Genomic DNA, 22,500 nt, shown 5'->3' on the forward strand with positions numbered 1-22,500 from the left:
TCATGATATTTTATACTGGATATGTTTACTTTTCAATATCAACTTTAACCTTGTGGAGTAAGAGTGAAGCTCAAACACTTAGCTGACCATGCCCTCCAAGGCCGAGTATAATGCTGTGAAGCCGAAGACAAGAAGTGATTCCCTGGTTGGGTCACTCAGCAACAACTGCAATCGCGCGATTGTGATAACTGGAATGCACATTTCACAGCGCTGTGGAAATCTAAAATCAGGAACGGGCCAAACTCTTTTTTACTCCACTCTGCAGTCTAAATCACCTCGAGCTGTTACTGACATCTTCAGACAAAAGTTATATCTTGAAAACTGTGGACGCTCGAATGCACACAAAAAGACAAAAAGCTAAAAGGGAGCTGTTACAGGTTGTGCTGATTCTACCGTTCATATGGCGTCCCACAGAAAATAGATCATTTTGTTTATTAATGAAGGAAATCAAATAAAAACTGAGCATGACAACAGGAAGCAGAATCTGATGTAAGAACCATATTTTGTATAATTTTATGATGAATCCTTTCTGAGAAGAAGAGGTGCGTCTGACGGCAGACAGGCTCGCTACAAAGTGGGTATATTGACCTGTTGATGTGGGGGTCCTGAAAAGAGTCCAGAGCAGTCTGCCAGCTGAGTCTGTACTTCTCTGAGCCCAACACATCTGAGACCAGATCTAGACACAGAAAAAAGATTGAGATGTAAAAACAACTCAAACTGACTGAATAAGAGCAAATACTGTAACAGGAACGACGCCGATTCAAGGATCGCGCCATAACGAGCGTGAGACGTACCTGGTACGAGTCTCATCAGACAGCGTAAAGCTTGTTGTTTGGTGTCATCCTTTTGCTGCTGGCTGCGTTCAAACACCGGGGCAGTTGGCAAAGCTCCACCAGGCCACACAGCCTCCTGGATGACCTGCAGGTACACCACCCAGTACCTGGTACATGTGAGGTTGGACACACTCACATCGAGCCATCTGAAATGAATAGAAATAAAACACAAAGAGCTTTCGGTTAATAGAAACAGTGTGACAGTGTTCACTGTCCCCATGTTAGTGTGTTGGTCCTGAACTGGAGCAACATACAGGTTTGCAAACGCACATCCACCACCTGCTGCCTCTCAGTGACTAAAGTACACCACCAGCCAAAGGTTTGCATACACCTCATCTGATGGTTTTTCTTTATTGTTACTACTTTCTACATTGTAGATACAAACTGAAGACATCAAATATATGAAGATATATGGAGTTATGTATTAATGGTGTTGGGACCATCAGGTTGGTGCACAGCTGACAGCCTCGTTTGGCAACTGTTAGTAGTATTTATTTATTGTCATTGTCAAGAACAATGAAATTGCGTTTGGGGCTTCCATACAACCCAAAAAAAGAAGAAAATAATAAATACCCCTTAAAACCCAAGTGTACATATTTAACCCAGTGTGACTCCAATGCAATAAGACAATCCTTAGCAATAATGTTCGTAGAAATTCAGACAAAGACCTGAGAAACATGACAAAATACAACAATGCAACCCATTCAATATTATTGTACTGTGAGATATGATATCAGATATGATAGTTATCTATTTAAGAAAGGGGGGGGGGGCAGGAGGGGGAAGAGAATAAAGATATGATGCACCAATGCAGACCAGTTCATTGCTATTAAGAAGTTGGATATGGTTATTGTCCGTGAGAGGGGGGCAGAGAGTTCAGGAGCCTCACAGCCTGTGGATACAGGCTGTTGGCCAGTCTGGATGTTCTGGCCTGTATAGACCTGTACCTTCTCCCTGAGGGCAGCAGATGGAAAAGGTGGCGCGCAGGGTGATGTTGGTCCCGCAGGATACTGTGCACCCTCCTCAGACAGCGAGTGGGGAAGATATTACTGATCTCTGGCAGACTTGTTCCAATAATTCTGCCAGCTTCTTTCACCACCCGCTGGAGTGCTTGCTGATCGGCCTTGGTGCAGCTGGGGAACCACACTAGAAATCCATACGTCAGAACGCTGCTGATGGCACAGTTGTAGAAGTTCAACATCAGAGATCTGGGAATGTGTGCGCTCCGCAGTCTCCTCAGGTAGTAGAGGCGCTGTTGGGCCTTCCGTGCAACTGAGGTGATATGGTTGCCCCAGGACAGGTCCTCGGTCACAGTTACCCCCAAGAATTTAAAACTGCTCACCCTCTCCACCGCCTCACTGCCAATGAAGAGAGGCAGATGGTTGTTATGACCCTTCTTCCGGAAATCTACAATGATCTCCTTGGTCTTTTTGGTGTTTAAGACCAAGTTATTGTCGTGGCACCATGACTCTAGTTGTTGCACCTCTGTCCTATAGTTTGTCTCATCATTGTTGGATATAAGTCCGAGCACTGTAGTGTCATCTGCAAACTTAACAATGAGATTGGACGCGCAGGAGGAAATACAGTCATGGGTGAAGAGAGTGTATAGCAGAGGGCTCAGAACACACCCCTGAGGGGCACCGGTGTTGACCACAAGGGTGGAAGAGGTGTTCTTACCCACTCTGACACTCTGTCTACGGTTAGTGAGGAAGTCCACAATCCAGTTGTACAGAGAGGAGTTAAGTCCCAGTTGGTGGAGTTTGGGACGGAGTTTGTATGGCCGGATGGTATTAAAAGCCGAGCTGTAGTCTACAAAGAGGAGCCGTGCATAGGTGTTCCTGTGTTCCAAGTGCTTCAGTAATGTGTGCAGCACTGTGGCGATCGCATCCTCGGTTGACCGGTTCTCCCTGTATGCAAACTGGTGCGAGTCCAGGGATGGTGGAAAAGCAGCTCTGATGTGTTTAATGACCAGTCTCTCCAGGCATTTGGCAGGAATGGGGGTGAGTGCCACAGGTCTGAAATCGTTCAGACATGTGACATTTGACTGTTTTGGGATGGGAACGATGGTTGCTGCTTTGAAACAGGATGGTACCAGTGAACAGGACAACGAGGTGTTATATATAGAGGTGAAGACGTCCGCCAGGTCCGCAGCACAGTCTTTTAGCACCCGGCCCAGCACTCCATCCGGCCCGGCCGCCTTCCTGGTGTTAATGCTCCGGAACACACGCCTCAGCTCATGAGTGCTCAGGACCGGAGCAGGGTCGGTTGAGGGGAGAGGGGACAGGACAGGGTCGGTGTTCTCCCTGTCAAAACGGGCATAAAAGAGATTTAAATCCTCAGCCAGAGTAGAACTGTCGGCTGAGGGTGATGGTGTTCTTCTTTTGTAGTCCGTGATAGCCCTGATGCCCTCCCAGACCTGCCTTGGGTTTGTGTTGTTCTCAAACCTGGCCTCGATACGCCTCCTGTGCTGCTGCTTGGCAGTCTTGATGCCTCTTCTCAGGTTGGCCCTGGCAGCACTGTATGCCTCCTGGTCCCCGGATTTGAAAGCGTTGTTCCTTGTTCGAATAAGTTGTTGAACTCCGTGTGTCATCCAGGGTGGATTATTAGGGAACACACGGAATCGTTTCCAAGTTGTTACATTGTCCACACAGAAACAGATGTAGTCCAAGACAGTGGAGGTGTAACTGTCCAATGCGACACGATTGTCAGTGTCCTGCACCTTGAATACATCCCAGTCTGTGCAGTGGAAACAGTCCTGAAGCATCGGAATAGCATCCTGCGGCCATGTTCTCACGGTTTTGGTTGTAATCCCAGTGCTCTTGATCTTTTGTGTGTATATTGGGTGTAGCAGAAGGGAGAGATGGTCTGACAGACCCAGGTGGGGATAAGCCTGGGCTCTGTTAGAGTTCATATTATAGCAAACAGCTGAATAAAGGGAAACAACAGCCCATCATTACTTTAAGAACTGAAGGTCAGTCAGTCAGAAAATTGCTAAAACGTTGAATGTGTCCCCAAGTGCAGTCGCATCAAGCACTGCGATGAAACTGGCTCACATGAGGACGCCCAGGAAAGGAAGTGCGAGAGTCCCTCTGCTGCTGAGCCTCAGAAATCGTTAACAGCAGCTCAGATCAGAGCCCAGATAGATGCTGCACAGAGCTCCAGCAGCAGACACATCTCTGCGTGTTCAGAGCAGACTGTGTGAATCAGGCCTTTACGGTCAAACAGCTGCTGAGAAACCACGACTGAGGAAAAGCAACAAGCAGACATGTTTGGACTAAGAAACACAAGGAGTGGACATTAGACCATCTGTGCTTTGGTCTGATGGGTCCAGATCTGAGATCTTTGGCTCGACCTGCCGTGTCTTTGTGCAGAAAAGGTGAACGATGGTCTCTACATGCATGGTTCCCACCGTGAAGCATGGAGGAGGAGGCGTGATGGTGTGGGGGGGCTTTGCTGGTTTCACAGTTGGTGATTTATTCCAAACTGAAGGCACACTGAACCAGCATGGCCACCACAGCATCCTGCAGCCGCATGCCATCCCATCATTTATTTTCCAACAGCACAAGGACCCCAAACACACCTCCAGGCTGTGTGAGGCCTCTGTGACCAAGAAGGAGAGTGATGGAGGCCTGGCCTCCACAGCCACCTGACCTGAACCCAGTGGAGCTGGTTTGGGATGAGATGGAGCGCAGAGTGAAGGCAAAAGGACCAACAAACGCTCAGCATCTCTGAACTCCTTCAAGACTGTTGGAAACCATTTCAGGAGACGACCTCATGAAGCTCATGGAGAGAAGGCCAAGAGTGAGCGAAGCAGGAGTCAAAGCAGAAGAATGTAAAATATCAAACATGTTTTGAGTTGTTTCACACTTTTGTGTTTACTACATACTTCCACGTGTGTTCATTCATAGTTTTGATGCCTTCAGTGAGAATCTACAATGCAAAATGTAAAAGAACCCACCCACCACTTTAATCACACTCTAGATCTTGTTTTAACATATGGCATAGAAACTGAACATTTAACAGTGTTTCCTGAAAACCCTCTCCTGTCTGATCATTTCCTGATAACATTTACATTTACAATAATTGATTACACAGCAGTGGAGAGTAGACTTTATCACAGTAGATGTCTTTCTGAAAGCGCTGTAACTAAGTTTAAGAACATAATCCACCCACTGTTATCATCTTCAATGCCCTGTACCATAGGTGTCAAACTCTGGCCCGCGGGCCAGCCTAATTACATTTGGCCCGCGAAGCCATACCAAATTACTATTAGAGCTGGCCTACTGGTATTATACAGCTAATATATATATTGTTTTGTATTAAGCTTTGCTTGTTCCATATTCAGTTTTCCAGCAAAACTTATTTGAGTCCATAAGAAAAGATTCATTCTTATATCTGGAGGAAGATTTTTTTTTCAATAAATATTAATGTTAGCCCGCGACTTTGTTCCAGTTTTGAATTTTGGCTGTGTATTTGAGTTTGACACCCCTGCCCTGTACCAACACAGAGCAGAGCAGCTATCTGAACGCTGCTCCAACAGAGGTCGATTATCTTGTTAATAATTTCACCTCCTCACTACGTACGACTCTGGATACTGTAGCTCCTGTGAAAACTAAGGTCTCTAATCAGAAGTACCTGACTCCGTGGTATAATTCTCAAACACGTAGCCTAAAGCAGATGACTCGTAATCTGGAGAGGAAATGGCGTGTCACAAATTTAGAGGATCATCATTTAGCCTGGAGAAATAGTTTGCTGCTTTATAAGAAAGCCCTCCACAAAGCCAGAACATCTTACTATTCATCACTGATTGAAGAAAATAAGAACAACCCCAGGTTTCTCTTCAGCACTGTAGCCAGGCTGACAAACAGTCAGAGCTCTGTTGAGCCAACCATCCCTTTAACGTTAACTAGTAATGACTTCATGAACTTCTTCACAAATAAAATTTTTATCATTAGAGAAAAAATTACCAGTAATCATCCCACAGATGTAATATTATCTACAGCTACTCTTAGTACCATTGATGTTAAGTTAGACTCTTTTTCTCTAATTGATCTTTCTGAGTTAACTTCAATAATTACTTCCTCCAAACCATCAACGTGTCTTTTAGACCCCATTCCTACAAAACTGCTCAAAGAAGTCCTGCCATTAATTAATTCTTCGATCTTAAATATGATCAACCTATCTCTAATAATCGGCTATGTACCACAGGCCTTCAAGCTGGCTGTAGTTAAACCTTTACTCAAAAAGCATCTCTAGACCCAGCAGTCTTAGCTAATTATAGGCCAATCTCCAACCTTCCTTTATATCAAACATCCTTGAAAGAGTAGCTGTCAAACAGCTAACAGATCATCTGCAGAGGTTTATTTGAAGAGTTTCAGTCAGGTTTCAGAGCTCATCACAGCACAGAAACAGCTTTAGTGAAGGTTACAAATGATCTTCTTATGGCCTCTGACAGTGGACTCATCTCTGTGCTTGTCCTGCTAGACCTCAGTGCAGCGTTCGATACTTTCGACCACAATATCCTATTAGAGCGATTAGAACATGCTGTAGGTATTACAGGTACTGCACTGCAGTGGTTTGTATCATATCTATCTAATAGACTCCAGTTTGTGCATGTAAATGGAGAGTCCTCTTCACACACTGAGGTTAATTATGGAGTTCCACAGGGTTCAGTGCTAGGACCAATTCTGTTTACATTATACATGCTTCCCTTAGGCAGCATCATTAGAAGACATAGCATACATTTACACTGCTATGCAGATGACACCCAGCTCTATCTGTCCATGAAGCCAGATAACACACACCAATGAGTTAAACTGCAGGAATGTCTTAAAGACATAAAGACCTGGATGGCCGCTAACTTTCTGCTTCTTAATTCAGATCAAACTGAGGTTATTGTACTCGGCCCTGAAAATCTTAGAAATATGGTATCTAACCAGATTCTTACTCTGGATGGCATTACCTTGGCCTCCAGTAACGCTGTGAGGAACCTTGGAGTCATGTTTGACCAGGACATGTCCTTCAAAGCACATATTAAACAAATATGTAAGACTGCTTCTTCCATTTGTGCAACATCTCTAAAGTTAGAAATATCCTGTCTCAGAGTGACGCTGAAAAACTAGTTCATGCATTTATTACTTCCAGGCTGGACGACTGTAATTCATTATTATCAGGAAGTCCTAAAAACTCACTGAAAAGCCTTCAGCTAATCCAAAATGCTGCAGCAAGAGTCCTGACAGGGACTAGAAAGAGACAGCATATTTCTCCTGTTTTGGCTTCCTGTTAAATCCAAAATTGAATTCAAAATCCTGCTCCTCACATACAAGGTCTTAAATAATCAGGCCCCATCTTATCTTAATGACCTTGTAGTACCATATCACCCTATTAGAGCACTTTGCTCTCGCTCTGCAGGCCTACTTGTTGTTCCTAGAGTATTTAAAAGTAGAATGGGAGGCAGAGCCTTCAGTTTTCAGGCCCCTCTTCTGTGGAACCAGCTTCCAGTTTGGATTCAGGAGACAGACACTATCTCTACTTTCAAGATTAGGCTTCAAACTTTCCTTTTTGCTAAAGCATATAGTTAGGGCTGGACCAGGTGACCCTGAATCCTCCCTTAGTTATGCTGCAATAGACGTAGGCTGCCGGGGGATTCCCATGATGCATTGAGTTTTTCCTTTCCAGTCACCTTTCTCACTCACTATGTATTAATAGACCTCTCTGCATTGAATCATATCTGTTATTAACCTCTGTCTCTCTTCCACAGCATGTCTTTATCCTGTCTTCCTTCTCTCACCCCAACCAATCACAGCAGATGGCCCCGCCCCTCCCTGAGCCTGGTTCTGCCGGAGGTTTCTTCCTGTTAAAAGGGAGTTTTTCCTTCCCACTGTTGCCAAAGTGCTTGCTCATAGGGGGTCATATGATTGTTGGGTTTTTCTCTGTATCTATGAAGCGCCTTGAGGAGACTTATGTTGTGATTTGGCGCTATATAAATAAAATTGAATTGAATTGAATTCAAAGAGTCATGAAATCAAGAAAAACCATTAAATGAGAAGCTGTGTCCAAACCTTTGACTGGTGCACGTGGAACCAGAACAGCTGGAAATGTAGGCTTGTTTTAATTCCCTTTACATTTTCCACATTGTCCCACAGGTGATAACGACAATGATATGACTCTGGACAGGTTGCCAATCTCCGAGCCAGCCCTTTACATTCACACCTTTGGAGCCACTTAGAGTCAGAAATAACCCTCAGATGGTAAAAGTCCAGAACTTTGTTGCTGTGACTGCACCACTGTGGTATCCCAAATCCCAGATTAATATATCAATGATGATTTTTAACATTTGCCCCAACTACATAAACATGCATCTAACTTCAAGGCCAAATACCAACAGTTGGTTAACCTCCTGACTTCATCAGTTCAATGTTTTGTGACCTCGTCTTCATGCCTGACCTCCCTAATGCTGAAGATCATATCCTCCAACCAGCCAATCCTTTTAAATATAACCAATGCCTAATTGCATTCCCACGCAGATTTGAAGCTCTTTAGGTCATCAGAATAGCCTGGCATAGTCTTGCACTGACAGGTCTCAAACTGATCCCATTTCCCTAAAGCCTTTCACATTACGGCTGCATTTAAGGTCTTGTGATGATTAGATTCAACGGGCTGCGTTTAGCTGGGAGATTCTGACCTCTTTCATTCTGACCTGACCTCTTTAAGACCAAGATTTACCATCAGAGTGGAAACACCATCAGTCACCACCCAGACTCGATGGAGAGGTTATTTAAAGCCAAAGTAAAAGCTAAACACAACATCACAGCGTAGGGCGGATGCCACTGAATGTCCATGTGATAGCTGAGGTTGGAGTAGACAGGTGAAGTTGGATAGCTGAGGTTTAATGAGGTTTAAGTCCTCCTTCACTTGCATTTCAGTTACTACTAAGAATTCCAGGGAACTAACTGTTTGTCCAAACAGACGCTGTTATGCAACATTTATTCTGAACCTCAGAGCTGTGGAAGAAAAGAAAACAGGAATGAGGCCCAAGCACCACAGTGCAGAGCAGCACAGAAACAACGGATGGACGCTGTGCCAGGCATCATGATTTACTCTAATGTCTCGCTGTTTTAAGCCACCAAAAAACATCTCACGAATAACTGTAAAGGGAAAAAAAGCTTCCAACAAGACTCAAGTTACGTCTGTAAGAACTTCAGTTAACTTTGACAGGCCATCAAGTTGCAAACAAAAATGCTAAAACTGCAAATAAATAAGTAAAATATCTTTTGGTATTTTAGGAAATATGTTGTTTCAGTGTTTCTAAGAGTGAAGAACTTTAATTCACAGAAACAACCCAAAGCACTTAATCTAATTCACCACTGAGTCATATACAACAGCACAGAGCCTAAGCACCACATCTGCAGAGGCTGGAGTCCATCACAGCTGACAGCACCCAGGCTGCAGACTGTATAAAGCTCTTGAGTTTAAACAGCACATCGTATCAAGATAAACTGATGAAAGCTGTTATAGTATACACTGAGGGGCACAAGAGACTAGGAGAGTGCACAACATGGATTAGAGGTCTCCAAGTTCTGATGGGAGACGCCACCAAAAGTGGATGAGAACAACTGGGCTGAGGTCCTGTGGGACTTGTCCTGCTGGCCAACCAGCCAGACACAGTGGTGGACGATAGCTCGAATAGATGTGTCATTCCCAGCAGACAGTAACATCAGCAAGAAGGAGCACACAAAGGAAGTACCAGGGGGTGAAGGAACAACTGGAGCAGATGTGGGAGGCAAAGTCCAAAGTGGTAAGAGAGCACTGTGAGCTGTGACCCAAACCCGGACAGCTGGCTGCAGCAGATCCAGGCTTTGTCCAGAAGGCCTCTGGCAGGCGACCTGAGGCTCGAGGAACACCACCACCAGGGGGTGACATATTTTATATTCTTTATACACATCCCCCCTTAATTGTATTAAGTCGAACATAATCAACATCTATCAGTGTCAAATTGTCTGTTTTAATACATTTTGAGAATAGCTGGCTGAAATCTGGAAGTCATGGACATCCCCACAGAGAGGCTTTCTCCTCTGTGAAGCTGCAGATGCTTTCAGTCACCAGCAGCAGAATGAATCAGTGAATGATGTTTTCCAAGGGAACCATGAGGCTGAAAAGGTCTGGTTGCTGAAAAATGTGAATTTATTTCAAACACTTGGAATCCAGTGAACACTTTCAACGTACAGTGCAAAATTCAACACAGGTAATGTAAGCTTAGCCTAGTCCCCAATAACAGAGGGAGGCTGGTTAAAGCTCAGCAAGCGAACACTGATATTCACATAATTAAGACACAACTACAATAAATCACACTTATGAATGCAAAGGGGAAGTCCTACAGTTCCTGACAGATAAATACAGGAACAGCCTGGAGCATGTAATTCATGCCGTGATTTCATGCTGTCGTGCTGTGGTTACTGCACACTTGTAGGAGAAATGTATTTATCACTCCTTTAAGGGCCTGCCATGCTAAAGTGGACGAGCTACAGTAATTGAACACATTTACAGTAAGAGGAAGCAGCGTTTTAAAGCTCGTGCTGTCTGAGGTTTGAGGTAAGAATAAACTGTATCCTCATATAAAAGTTTATTTTGAATTGCTTGCTGGTCGAGGCAAACGGACTTTTTGTGTTCTTTTTACAAACCAGCATCAAGCTGGAAACATGGCTGGTTCTCATGTTTCTGTGACCTCGCTCCACCGAAGAAAGTTCAGCTGTTTAAATTGTGCTCAAATTCTTCCAGACTTTGAAGCAGAGATGCAGCAAATACAGGGAGTGCAGAATTATTAGGCAAATGAGTATTTTGTCCACATCATCCTCTTCATGCATGTTGTCTTACTCCAAGCTGTATAGGCTCGAAAGCCTACTACCAATTAAGCATATTAGGTGATGTGCATCTCTGTAATGAGAAGGGGTGTGGTCTAATGACATCAACACCCTATATCAGGTGTGCATAATTATTAGGCAACGTCCTTTCCTTTGGCAAAATGGGTCAAAAGAAGGACTTGACAGGCTCAGAAAAGTCAAAAATAGTGAGATATCTTGCAGAGGGATGCAGCAGTCTCAAAATTGCAAAGCTTCTGAAGCGTGATCATCGAACAATCAAGAGTTTCATTCAAAATAGTCAACAGGGTCGCAAGAAGCGTGTGGAAAAACCAAGGCGCAAAATAACTGCCCATGAACTGAGAAAAGTCAAGCGTGCAGCTGCCAAGATGCCACTTGCCACCAGTTTGGCCATATTGCAGAGCTGCAACATCACTGGAGTGCCCAAAAGCACAAGGTGTGCAATACTCAGAGACATGGCCAAGGTAAGAAAGGCTGAAAGACGACCACCACTGAACAAGACACACAAGCTGAAACGTCAAGACTGGGCCAAGAAATATCTCAAGACTGGTTTTTCTAAGGTTTTATGGACTGATGAAATGAGAGTGAGTCTTGATGGGCCAGATGGATGGGCCCGTGGCTGGATTGGTAAAGGGCAGAGAGCTCCAGTCCGACTCAGACGCCAGCAAGGTGGAGGTGGAGTACTGGTTTGGGCTGGTATCATCAAAGATGAGCTTGTGGGACCTTTTCGGGTTGAGGATGGAGTCAAGCTCAACTCCCAGTCCTACTGCCAGTTTCTGGAAGACACCTTCTTCAAGCAGTGGTACAGGAAGAAGTCTGCATCCTTCAAGAAAAACATGATTTTCATGCAGGACAATGCTCCATCACACGCGTCCAAGTACTCCACAGCGTGGCTGGCAAGAAAGGGTATAAAAGAAGAAAAACTAATGACATGGCCTCCTTGTTCACCTGATCTGAACCCCATTGAGAACCTGTGGTCCATCATCAAATGTGAGATTTACAAGGAGGGAAAACAGTACACCTCTCTGAACAGTGTCTGGGAGGCTGTGGTTGCTGCTGCACGCAATGTTGATGGTGAACAGATCAAAACACTGACAGAATCCATGGATGGCAGGCTTTTGAGTGTCCTTGCAAAGAAAGGTGGCTATATTGGTCGCTGATTTGTTTTTGTTTTGTTTTTGAATGTCAGAAATGTATATTTGTGAATGTGGAGATGTTATATTGGTTTCACTGGTAAAAATAAATAATTGAAATGGGTATATATTTGTTTTTTGTTAAGTTGCCTAATAATTATGCACAGTAATAGTCACCTGCATACACAGATATCCCCCTAAAATAGCTAAAACTACAAACAAACTAAAAACTACTTCCAAAAACATTCAGCTTTGATATTAATGAGTTTTTTGGGTTCATTGAGAACATGGTTGTTGTTCAATAATAACATTATTCCTCAAAAATACAACTTGCCTAATAATTCTGCACTCCCTGTAAAATGTGCCTCTTTTTCCAGTTTCAGATTTATCTAAAATCTTACCTTCTGATCTACTATGGTTTATAACTTTTGTCCATGTTCTAGAACAAAAAAAGCTAAATTCTGACTGAACCTGAATTGCAGTGTTTACTGCAGCACACACATCACTGCATCCTGTAAGTTTACAGCTTCTTTGTGTACTTCAAACTGAACTGAGCAAACCATGCTGGAGGTAATACAGCTGACACAGTGATTTTAACTGAAATGACAGAAGCATAAACATTTACTGGCAGAGCTATGAAACTGAAGAAAGTGAGGATGTTAAACTCTCTGAGTAACACAGCAAACAGGTCAGGTGTGAGACCTCTGACCTCTTTGTGTATGAGACTTTGAAGTACACCTTCATCAATGGGGTAATGCATGTAGAGGTGCATGGTTGTAAGTAATAATGCAGCACTCTATGTAGCAGCTGTTGTTTTTAGGGCAATAGCTCCAAAGAAAAAAATCCACATGTTGATTTTTTCAGTGCTTTTGAAAACTGAGCATCAGATAGTAAAGGCAGTAAAATGACTCTGTGTTCAAACATCTAATCTTCTGTTTTCTCTGCAATCAGTTCATGCTAACAGCATCCAGCTGCAACAGCACTAAGGTCAGTACAACACGCACACGGCCTCCTGCTTGTATTTGTATGAACTCAACAGAGGTTAGGGCCTCACAGATACATGAAGCTACAGAAATGGACAGTGACAAGGATTTGTTTAGCTTTAACAATAATGCATTCGGTAAGCTTCCTCCAGCCAGAGTGAAGGGGGAGTTCACTTTCTACAGACACTGCAACACATCCTTACTGGAACACAGCCCAGTCTAACCCACAGACTGGAAAAGCAAACAGCTGAGCCGTATGAGTGAGGACAAGCCGATGTTAATTTTGACAAGTGAAAGAGACGATGAATGACTCGTGTGCAGGCTGGCTCAGAGGCTGAGGGGCAGCTTCTTCTCAGACCTCAGCACACTGTTTTTCAGGCCTATTGTATTTAATGAGTGTGTGTTGGCTTGGTTTAGGGTAGCGTGTCTAATTTGTCCCAAACACAGATAATAGCTACAACTAATATTTGATGAGGCTGAAACTAATTTTCATTTCTCTGACACAGTTTTAGTTTTGTAGTCGAGCGTTACCAGGATCCATATTTACATCTTTCCAACTTTGAGCTCACCTCATTAAGAACTGTTATTTCTATAAACCATGAAGCAGAATTGTATTCATATAGCACCAAATCACAACAATAGCTGTCTCAACCCCGACCATCCAACGATGCTCTGTGAGCAAGCACTCAGTGACAGTGAGAAGGAAGAACTCCCTTTTGACAGGAAGAAACCAAATGAGAACCAGACATCAGACTCAGGGAGGGCCAACCATGTTCTGGGTCTGAGGGAAGGGAGACGGGACGAGCGACGGGCTTTGGACGAGCCGGAGTTGGAAACATAACTATGACATTAGTTACAGTTACATTTGTCTCTCAAGTTCTGTCACCGCTGCTGTGACATTTTTATTTTATTTAAATTGAGAGTCAGTCACTACAATCCTGTATTACTACCACATTATTACTGTGGTGATGCACGCTGAACAACAATGCAGGTGAATAATCGTTAAAGGCTGATTCTGTTCATCAGGTGACCTCTTCAGTCTCAGCTGACTGCAGGTTTCCAACAAACAGGACGGTTACACAATGACTGAAACGTCATTAATATGCAAACTGTCATGACCCCTGATCAATAACCATGAGTCCCATTCACACAGAGTGGGGGAATGGCTGCAATCACAGCGTTGTAAGGTGGTGACAGATGGACCCTCAGGCTGCCTCCTCCATCGCTACGTCCACATGAACAGAATCAACCTTTTGGGATGTGGTGATGCATGTTTTCCAAAACTCTATACAGGATGTGACTACTTAACAATTAGACAACAAGCAAACATCTAGGCTGGTAATATTAAAACTCCAGTGATTCCACCAGACAGCACGGTGCTGCAGAGATCAGCACGGTCGCCTCACAGTAAGAAATTATTAGCCATGCATGAAGTTTTGAACCAAAACTGGGTCCCACACAGTGTCTGCACAATACAGTGATTTATGAACATGTGTTCCTTGTCAGGCAAAGAGCATTAAACAAACATTAAACAGCATAAAAACAATAACAGGGCTGCCCTCATTTCTTAACAAATAATAAAGAAAGTCCTTTTCTACACGCAGACTGTAGGACAGGTGTCAGAGGACCTTTGCCCAAATGAGGGCAAATAAAAATGGTTCAGTGTGTGTGAAACTTCAAAAACATAGTGCCCTAGTTGGCATCACACTGTAGTTTGAATGAAGCTGCAGCATTAGGTCCAGAAGCCAAAGTTAACTTCAGACACGTTGTAGATGACCTGCATAAAACATTCCAAGTTTCCAGCCTGCTAATCAGATACGATCAATATAACGACGTGACAATGTTTGAAGTGCTAGGAAAGAATAACTGGCAACAGACTGTCGAGGCCAAGCCGTGAGTTTTATTACAACCGTGGCCGTCCTGCAAACGTGCAATAAAAGCACGAACAACAAGATCCCCGCTTTAACACTCGTACCTACAAAAGGACACCACTCAGTCCAGCACACATGCCAGCTCACAGTCTCCGGCTCGAGGGCTGGACAATTGCTGTGGCAGCAAGTCAGCCAGCTGCAGTGTAGGAGGCAGAGCGGGTCATCTATTAATCAGAAGGTTGGTGGTTTGATGCCTGGCTGCTCCAGTCGGATGCATCCACTGGTGTGACTGTGTTTGTAAGAAGGAGGCGCAGAGCTCTGAGTGATCAGAGTAAGAATGGACGGGGTTTTTAGCTTACTCAGACCATTAGGAGCAGAGAGTTGGGAAACATGTTTTTCAGTTTCCTGTTTTGTGCTGGAAATTGGTGGCAGCACAGGAATGACTCCAAAGGTTCCCGTGACCCTAAAATTAAAGGCACTAACATCACATGAGGTTTGACTCATAGTCTTAATGTTTTATTTTGCTTTTATGTCAGGCACTGAAAGTGAATGTGAACAGAGACTGCACAAAGGCGTGAAAGCTGCTCCTACATACAGACCGTCTGATCTCACAGCGAGGCGACGCGTCGGTCATCGTTTGAGCCGCCATCCCTCTAAACTCTGAGCATTAAAGACAAACTTGTCAGGATTTACACAGGACAGACTCGTGATTACCACAGACAGGATGTGGAGTCAGTAATGCCAAATAGACACAATTTAAATGTCTGTGGTCGCAGTGAGCGCATCAGCACTCGCAGAGACAAAGCTGTTATCTTAATTAGCTCCACATGTCTTAGCTGCAGGCTAAAGTACAGTTCTCATGAACTTCTTTTCAGAGCTAAACACATGGAAACATGAGATACTAAACAAGACAAACACAAACTACTTTGCTGCTCATACCACCACGGAGTTGCACAACACTATCGACGTGCCAGGGGTCCGGGCTGCTTTGCAACGACATCAAATGTGATACATCTTGAACCAAAAGTGTTCTTTCAATTTTATATGAAATATGATTAACATAAACTCATTCCTAATTCATGCTTTCACTTTCCACTAACATCAGAATCAGGGAGGATGGCACAGAGAAAGCCGACTATCACTGTCAGCCACTTTGACGATCTTCTGTCCCCAGTGTCACTGAACACAAGCTGAAACAACTATTGCTGGGTAATAAACTCAAATTCTGCAACTTGTGTAGCTGGTGTTGGTGAAGAGTTTGAAACACACAACCAGATGACAGGACTTGACAACAGTGGCAGGTATGCGTGACACTACATTGCCCCACCCGTTCCGCAGGGTTTGAGTGTGTTGATGGGATTTTGGGCCATGCTTTTGGAAGATCAGACACTGATGTGTGATGAGAACGCTGGCGCGCAGTCTTCGCTCTAATTCGTCCCAAAAGCGTTCGATCGGGTTGAGGTCAGGACTGTGTGCAAGCCACTCAAGTTCTTCCACACCAAACTCTGTTTTTATATAATAGCATTTGTGAGCAGCTCAAATTCTCTTCCTACCGTACGCATGCAGAGGATGCAGTTCTATACTCCCAGCGCCTTCGCTGGGTGAAGTATGCACAAACAGACTGATTTTGTCAGATTGCTCTTCATTAGTCCTGAATGCTGGCAAAACCAACGTTATGTTGTCTGAAGCTGCGAACAGCGAAACGCTGGAAGGTGGTACCATACAGGTTGCTGACTCATACAAACATCCTGGTATTTGATAGGGATCGACTTTACACATCATGCTGGATAACAAAGCTCAAATGTACATTTTCTGTATAGACTAAAATCACGTTTCTCTGTTGCTTCCTGTAAGCGACTTGTATTAAGCTCGTTTTTATCTCAGTTGGATTTCGGTGATGCCATCCATCGATCGATATTTACCTTGCTGCCCTAAGTTATATAACACGCTTCATGACTCATCACTGCACATGAAACTGTCCAAAATATCTTGGTATGCTGAAGCACTAAGAGTTCCTTTGACCGGAACCAAGTTGCTGAGCCCATCTCCTGAAAACCAACCCGCACCGTAACCCCCCTCCACCAAGCTTTACATTTGGCACAGTGCAGTCAGACAAGCACTGTTGTCCTGGCAAACACCAAACCCAGACTGGTCCATCACACCACTGGACAGAGAAGTGTGATTCGTTGCAAAGAACATGTCTCCACACTGCGTGCTTGACTCCACTGCTTTTTGTTTTGCGTTGCACTTGGTGACATAAGACTTGGATGCAGCTGCTCGCCCATGGAAACTCGATGAAGCTCTCTGGGCACTGCTCTTGAGCTAATCTGAAGGCCACGTGACGTTTGGAGGTCTGTAGCGATCGAGTCTGCAGAAAGACTGGAAAAGAATCCACTGACCCGACGCTGTGATTTTACATGGCAAACTGAATGTGTTGCTGCAGTTTCTAATCACTTCCACTTTATTATAACACCACTAACAGCTGGATCTGGAATAATGAGGACATTTCCTGACTTGTTGCACAGCTGGCATCCCAGTACGATGTCAGACTTTACCTTGGATGGCATTTTGTGTTTGGGGATGTTGGCTACAAATCAAAACTGGCCGTGCATGCTTCACATCTGTTCAGATACACGCAGCAAACCTGTTGATTTAGCAGTAGCCAGTATGACTTTGTAAACACCTTTATGCTACTATATCCATAAATGCTGTGCATAAATAAAGATGTAGTATCACTTTTAGTCTGCATTTCTATCTATATCCATGACAGTTGTGAGTGAGGGTTGGCTGCTAACACTAGATAATTAACAGGTCATCGTCGTGAGTAACCTCTAATTTTACCGCAGCTTCTCAGTTTGCAGAGAGCCGGTTTAGGCGAGCACCTGGCTCTGACCTCGGAGCTCTGACTCTATTTGTACTACAGAGGAGTTTAGAGTAAAAGAAACAATGAAAACTTGTAAAGTTTTAAAGGCTCTATCATTGCTGTTGGAGATGCATATCAGGGCAGTTAAGTAAAAGGACATTATGTTGAATGTCTGGGATTAATCGTGATGGTAGAGCTCAGTCACCACATGATTTGCACTGATTTTCCTGCTTCAATGGGCCTCTGGGGAGCTTCCTGAGGAACATTAAACCCATTTGGACAGGATTTACTTGATTATTTTTGAAAATGCATGAGTGTAACAGCAAGTTTAATGCTGCTCTGAATGCACTGTGTGATATAGACTTTCTTTATAGTAATTCCACTGCCAAACATCTTATTCAAATGTTGTCAGGATACATGAGTTAAACTTGTTTGTTTGTATATTGGAGAATGTCTTGTGATATTCTGTAAAACAAGGTTACAGACATGCTGAGAGCCGCCCAGGTGTATTTTGTGATTTTGTTTGATTTGTGTGAAGCAAAAGTGTGATCCTTATCCTGCTGTCACACAGACGTCGTCTCTGCTGTCTCAAACTGCTTGTTCTCCTTTGGACGTCTTTAACCACATCACAGCTGTGCTGCTCCAAACACAGCCGAACTGCACTGGAAGCTGATGGCTCCTCGTGTCACAGTGTACTGGGCTGTCATGACTTTCCACAGCTATACTATGCTGCACCTTTTAAAGTTTATTACCATGTAGGTATTTAACATGTAAAAAAACAAAGTGAATCATATTTCATTCAGCCTGAAAAGTGCACGTCTGTTTCCTTCATCCATTAAAGTATTACTGCTTTTCTCAGAGCACTAATACCTCCAACAGTCGAGTGAAAGACTTTGTACTATGTCAGCAGCGTGCTTGTAAAAACATTATAAGTTCAGTGTTAAAGGTGAAAACCCTGAGCTGGACTGCTTCAAGCAGAAGTAGAAGACAACCCAGAAACCTGATCGCACAGTTTTAGTCCTGCTCTCGCTCTTCTACCACAGCTTCTGCCCTCATCAGTCTCTGCTGCAGTGAAACCCTTTGGTCTTTGGTCATGCTCTTCTCTGCGTGACTGCTTTTCTGACACATCACGACCCTCCTTTTTTACTTAAATGATCTCATCTTTGGGGAAAGGGTTTACATGATGATCCATTTCTGCTCTTGAGGATGTTAACCTGTTCCTATACACCATGCCATTCATGGTTACTGACAGCTTTTAGCTTAGGTTACCAAACGAAGACGCTGAGTTTATTGAAAGGTGACATTTAGTTTCAGAAAACTGTTATAGTTAGAGACAAAAACAAATCCTAGCTTTAGACTGACGACCTCGTGACGTCCAGAGGTTACGCTGCACTAATAACTGTGGCCTCGCTCATTTCGTGCACACCTCTGGCCCAGCTCGCAGCCAGCTGTTTCACAGTAACTCTGTTTATAAGAAAACCAAGGAGCAGCTTTCAGTGTCGTCTTTTATTTCACTAAATGGATTCAGAATTTCTGTACGATGAACAAAATGTGAAATATGACGTGAAGAACATTAGGCCATGGCTATAAGGCAAAACAATCAACAGAATCTGTCCGTGTTCGTGGAGTAGCGCACACAGCCACAGTGCACGCAGCCGTCACACACTAGTGCACGGCGTTCCCTGATGTGATGCGTCTACACACGTCCACTCGAGGCTCGTCACATCAACACCTTCATTCAGGCCACGGTGCTGACTTGCAGCCTTCGGCCCTGCAGTCTGGCTCAGCTTTTCTCTGAGCGCCTGAGTGTGAGCGCACACATGCCAGGCTGCTTTTATTGGGACTGTTGTGGCGCCTCGGTCCCCACGTCTGGTCAAAACAAAGGCATGTAATATCACAGCCTGAGCCAGACTGTCATCACACACGGCCCACAGAGGCTCACACTTTAACAGTTCCATGTGTGTCACAGCAGCGCACACACCGGCCTGCGTGACACGAAGGACAAAGCTGCAGGAGACCAGTTAAAGGGCGCAAGCGTGCACACGCACGTCAGGGTCCGTGTCCACGTTACAGAGATGACACTTTTCCCTTTGGCTCAGCGCTTTCGACCAGTGACGGCTAACAAACGCCAAGTAATTCTATATGAGCGACTGTGGTCTGGTAGAAGCTTACAGCATTACTGCCACCATGAAAACCACCAGAGCTGTTTTCCAGCTCTGCTGTCAGACACATGTTTTCAGGGAACATTAAGAGGAAAGTGCCCAAGCAGCGTCTCTGCCACGAGGATTAATGTGGCTTCAGTTAAACAAAACATACTGCACAACCACATTCAAATCACCGTGACACACGTCAGGAGGAATTTGCAATTATGTGCATGTAATCAGCCTCTTCCATCATCCTTCAAACTTCATGCAGATACAGACGTAGGCACAGGTTTGTTCAGGAATGCAGAGAAAGCTGAGCATGAAGCTTTCAGCTGTCAGTTTAGTGGTTGATCTACATTCCCACTCCCACCTACAGCTGTGGGTACCCACTGAAAGAAGCAGACTGCCGGATAAGCGCGTCTGCGCTCAGCCAGAAACACAGCATCTCTGTTCGGTCATTATTGAGGAGCCTTGAGATGAAAGAGCGGCTTCACACTTCGAATGGCTGCAGACTTTATTTCATCCAGTTATTAAAAACAGCTGTTATATTTCCATGTATGTGAATTTGTTTAAATGTGATCGGGTGTAAAAACAAGTTAAACTGTTCATGCTAAATTTTTGTTAAGCACCTTGAAGCAAGATGCTTTGAAAACCCTGAGGGACAGGCCGAGCAGCGCTGCACGGCAGGATTCGCTTTAGTAACCATTTAAGGTAAAGACAGAAAAGTACAACCAGGTCCTGTTGGAACTAAAATAAGCCAGAATCTGACAGACGCGTCATTTCTCAAGTATGTCTCTGGACGCAGAAGATCAACTGTGACTTTGGAGCCACATCTCAGGCCACAGGCTCAGGTGAGCGGTGAAAACATGACACCAGGGAAGTGAAGAGGCCGACGGGTCAGGACATGACTTCATCCTGCTCCTGTCCTTATCTAAGACATGTTGATTCTGCAAACATCCTGACAGCATTTGAACATGCACCTCTCGTCCTCCATCTAACTTGATCAAGAATGTGAACAACAAAGAGACTTTTATTTCCTGCCAAACATGTTTCTAAAGCTAGATGAGGACAAACAGACGAGGAGGCCGGCGAGCTCTGACCGAGGGCACACTGGGGCTGACGTAGATATCTGATCTGTAATGTCCCAGCGAGACGACCGCATAGTTCAGCAGGAATAGGAGCGTAACATAACACGATATTTGTCGAGAGGGAATAATGTCATGTTGGTGACATGATACAGGGAAAACTTCCAACTTAAACAGTTTGAGATAAAAACAACAGCTGATCCCACAAAGCCTGATTTGTCTTGTGAGTAACGGCCTGTTCATGGATGCCACACCAGAAGCTGACAGACAGCCTGTACGGTCATGTAACGAGCCTCTCTGACATCCCTCACCTACACCAGTATTCTGACATGCGTGGCCACCCCTCTGCCCACCTGCACCTTTTAGCCTGAGCGTGAACTCCCGCTGACACAAGACCTCATCTGTTCACGCCACACCCGCCCCGGGACAGCAGCACAACAGCAAGAACGGCGGACGACTCTGTCGTCTTCTGTGGAAACAACCAGCGGCGTCAAAGAGGCCAATCAGTGGTTTAAACCCGCAGCACTGTCAAAAACAAGCATCTGGTCTTCATGCAGTAATAAGGCATGACGTCGTCTGTTATGATAAAATATGGACTCTGACACAAAGCCAGGCGCGGCGGCCAAAGTCCGAAAGAGTAAATTCTATCAATAACAACGTAGAGTCACAAGTGGAAGAGTGAAAATATCCTCGTCTTCAACACCTGACTCACGACTATTCTCTTACACTCATAATAACCTGGTCTAAATGTGCGCCAATGCACATTTTCACATGTAATAAGTTTAGATTAGAGCGTCTGCACAGTCTTTTTTTGCTCAGTGGCGACACTGCAGCAGATTAATGATGATGCGGGTAAACATAACTGCATTTGGATTGCTCAACACGAGCCAGCAGCATGGCGCTCGAACTATAACGGCGGTGTTGTGGTTTAAGTGGAGCGACACACACGTCTGCTTTTCCAGCTGCAGCAAAAATTAAAAATGTTGCATTTTAAAATGATTTGTTTTATGTGCCTCTGGAAGCCAAACGTGCAAAGATGCATCCATGATGCTCAACAAGTGACAAAGAAGGTGTTATGTAAATCATTCATTAATCAAAATCAGTCGTGCATTTTTAACCTTTGAAACATCTGCAAGACAAGAACGTCACATCTGATGCTTTCTGCTCGTCTTCCTACTTAAGCTGCTATATCAAACACAGATTCATCCACACGAGCACCTTTCCTCACACACTGCTCAGTATATCAAAACTTGGGACTGGCACTAAGCAAACACGAGCATATGGACGCCCTTGAGTGTGGGCACACACCAGGCTCTCTTTCTGTGCCACAGAGGTCCTTCAACATTTGAGGGTGTTGCTCGCGAATGCTCTGAAGCAATCGGCCTGCTCAGGGCAGCCACACAGAGAATTACATCAAACAGACAGAAAAGCCATGATTTTCTTAGCGTCAGAGTTCTGACAGCAAAGTTACGCTTCTGTCCAAATGCCACAGTGTGATCACGGGCTAAATGCTGCAGCAGTCAGCGAGGCCAAACAACTTGTTCACCACGAGTGAAACCCAAGCGGCGCGCTGGATGTCAGAGTGGGATCTCTGGGTATTAGTTAACAGCAGAAGAAGAACCAGAGCGAGCAAACGAAAAAGAGCGTTCGCTGCGACAGCCGCTGACGGGGCTTAAATCCTCCATGCTCCTTTCATCCTCACCTCCATCA

General features: G+C 44.5%; 1 protein-coding gene across 7 annotated transcripts in view; it reads right to left on the minus strand.

Annotated features, from left to right (window-relative positions):
- Window positions 1–22,500, minus strand: part of snx19b (sorting nexin 19b) — a 65,785-nt gene that overhangs the window by 22,301 nt on the left and 20,984 nt on the right. For all 7 annotated transcript variants that reach the window (XM_086260521.1, XM_086260515.1, XM_086260520.1 and 4 more), the window contains 2 exons: window positions 795–979; window positions 589–676 (listed from right to left, as the gene is read on the minus strand). In XM_086260521.1, the coding sequence (XP_086116647.1) occupies window positions 589–676; window positions 795–979 (273 nt within the window). The remainder of the gene's footprint in view (window positions 1–588; window positions 677–794; window positions 980–22,500) is intronic.

This window comes from Aulonocara sp. 'chitande type north' Nkhata Bay, linkage group LG14, assembly GCF_057382095.1.
Source record: "Aulonocara sp. 'chitande type north' Nkhata Bay isolate Kocher_YH1m ecotype deep benthic linkage group LG14, A_spYH_male_GT1.1, whole genome shotgun sequence".
Lineage (NCBI taxonomy): Eukaryota > Metazoa > Chordata > Actinopteri > Cichliformes > Cichlidae > Aulonocara > Aulonocara sp. 'chitande type north' Nkhata Bay.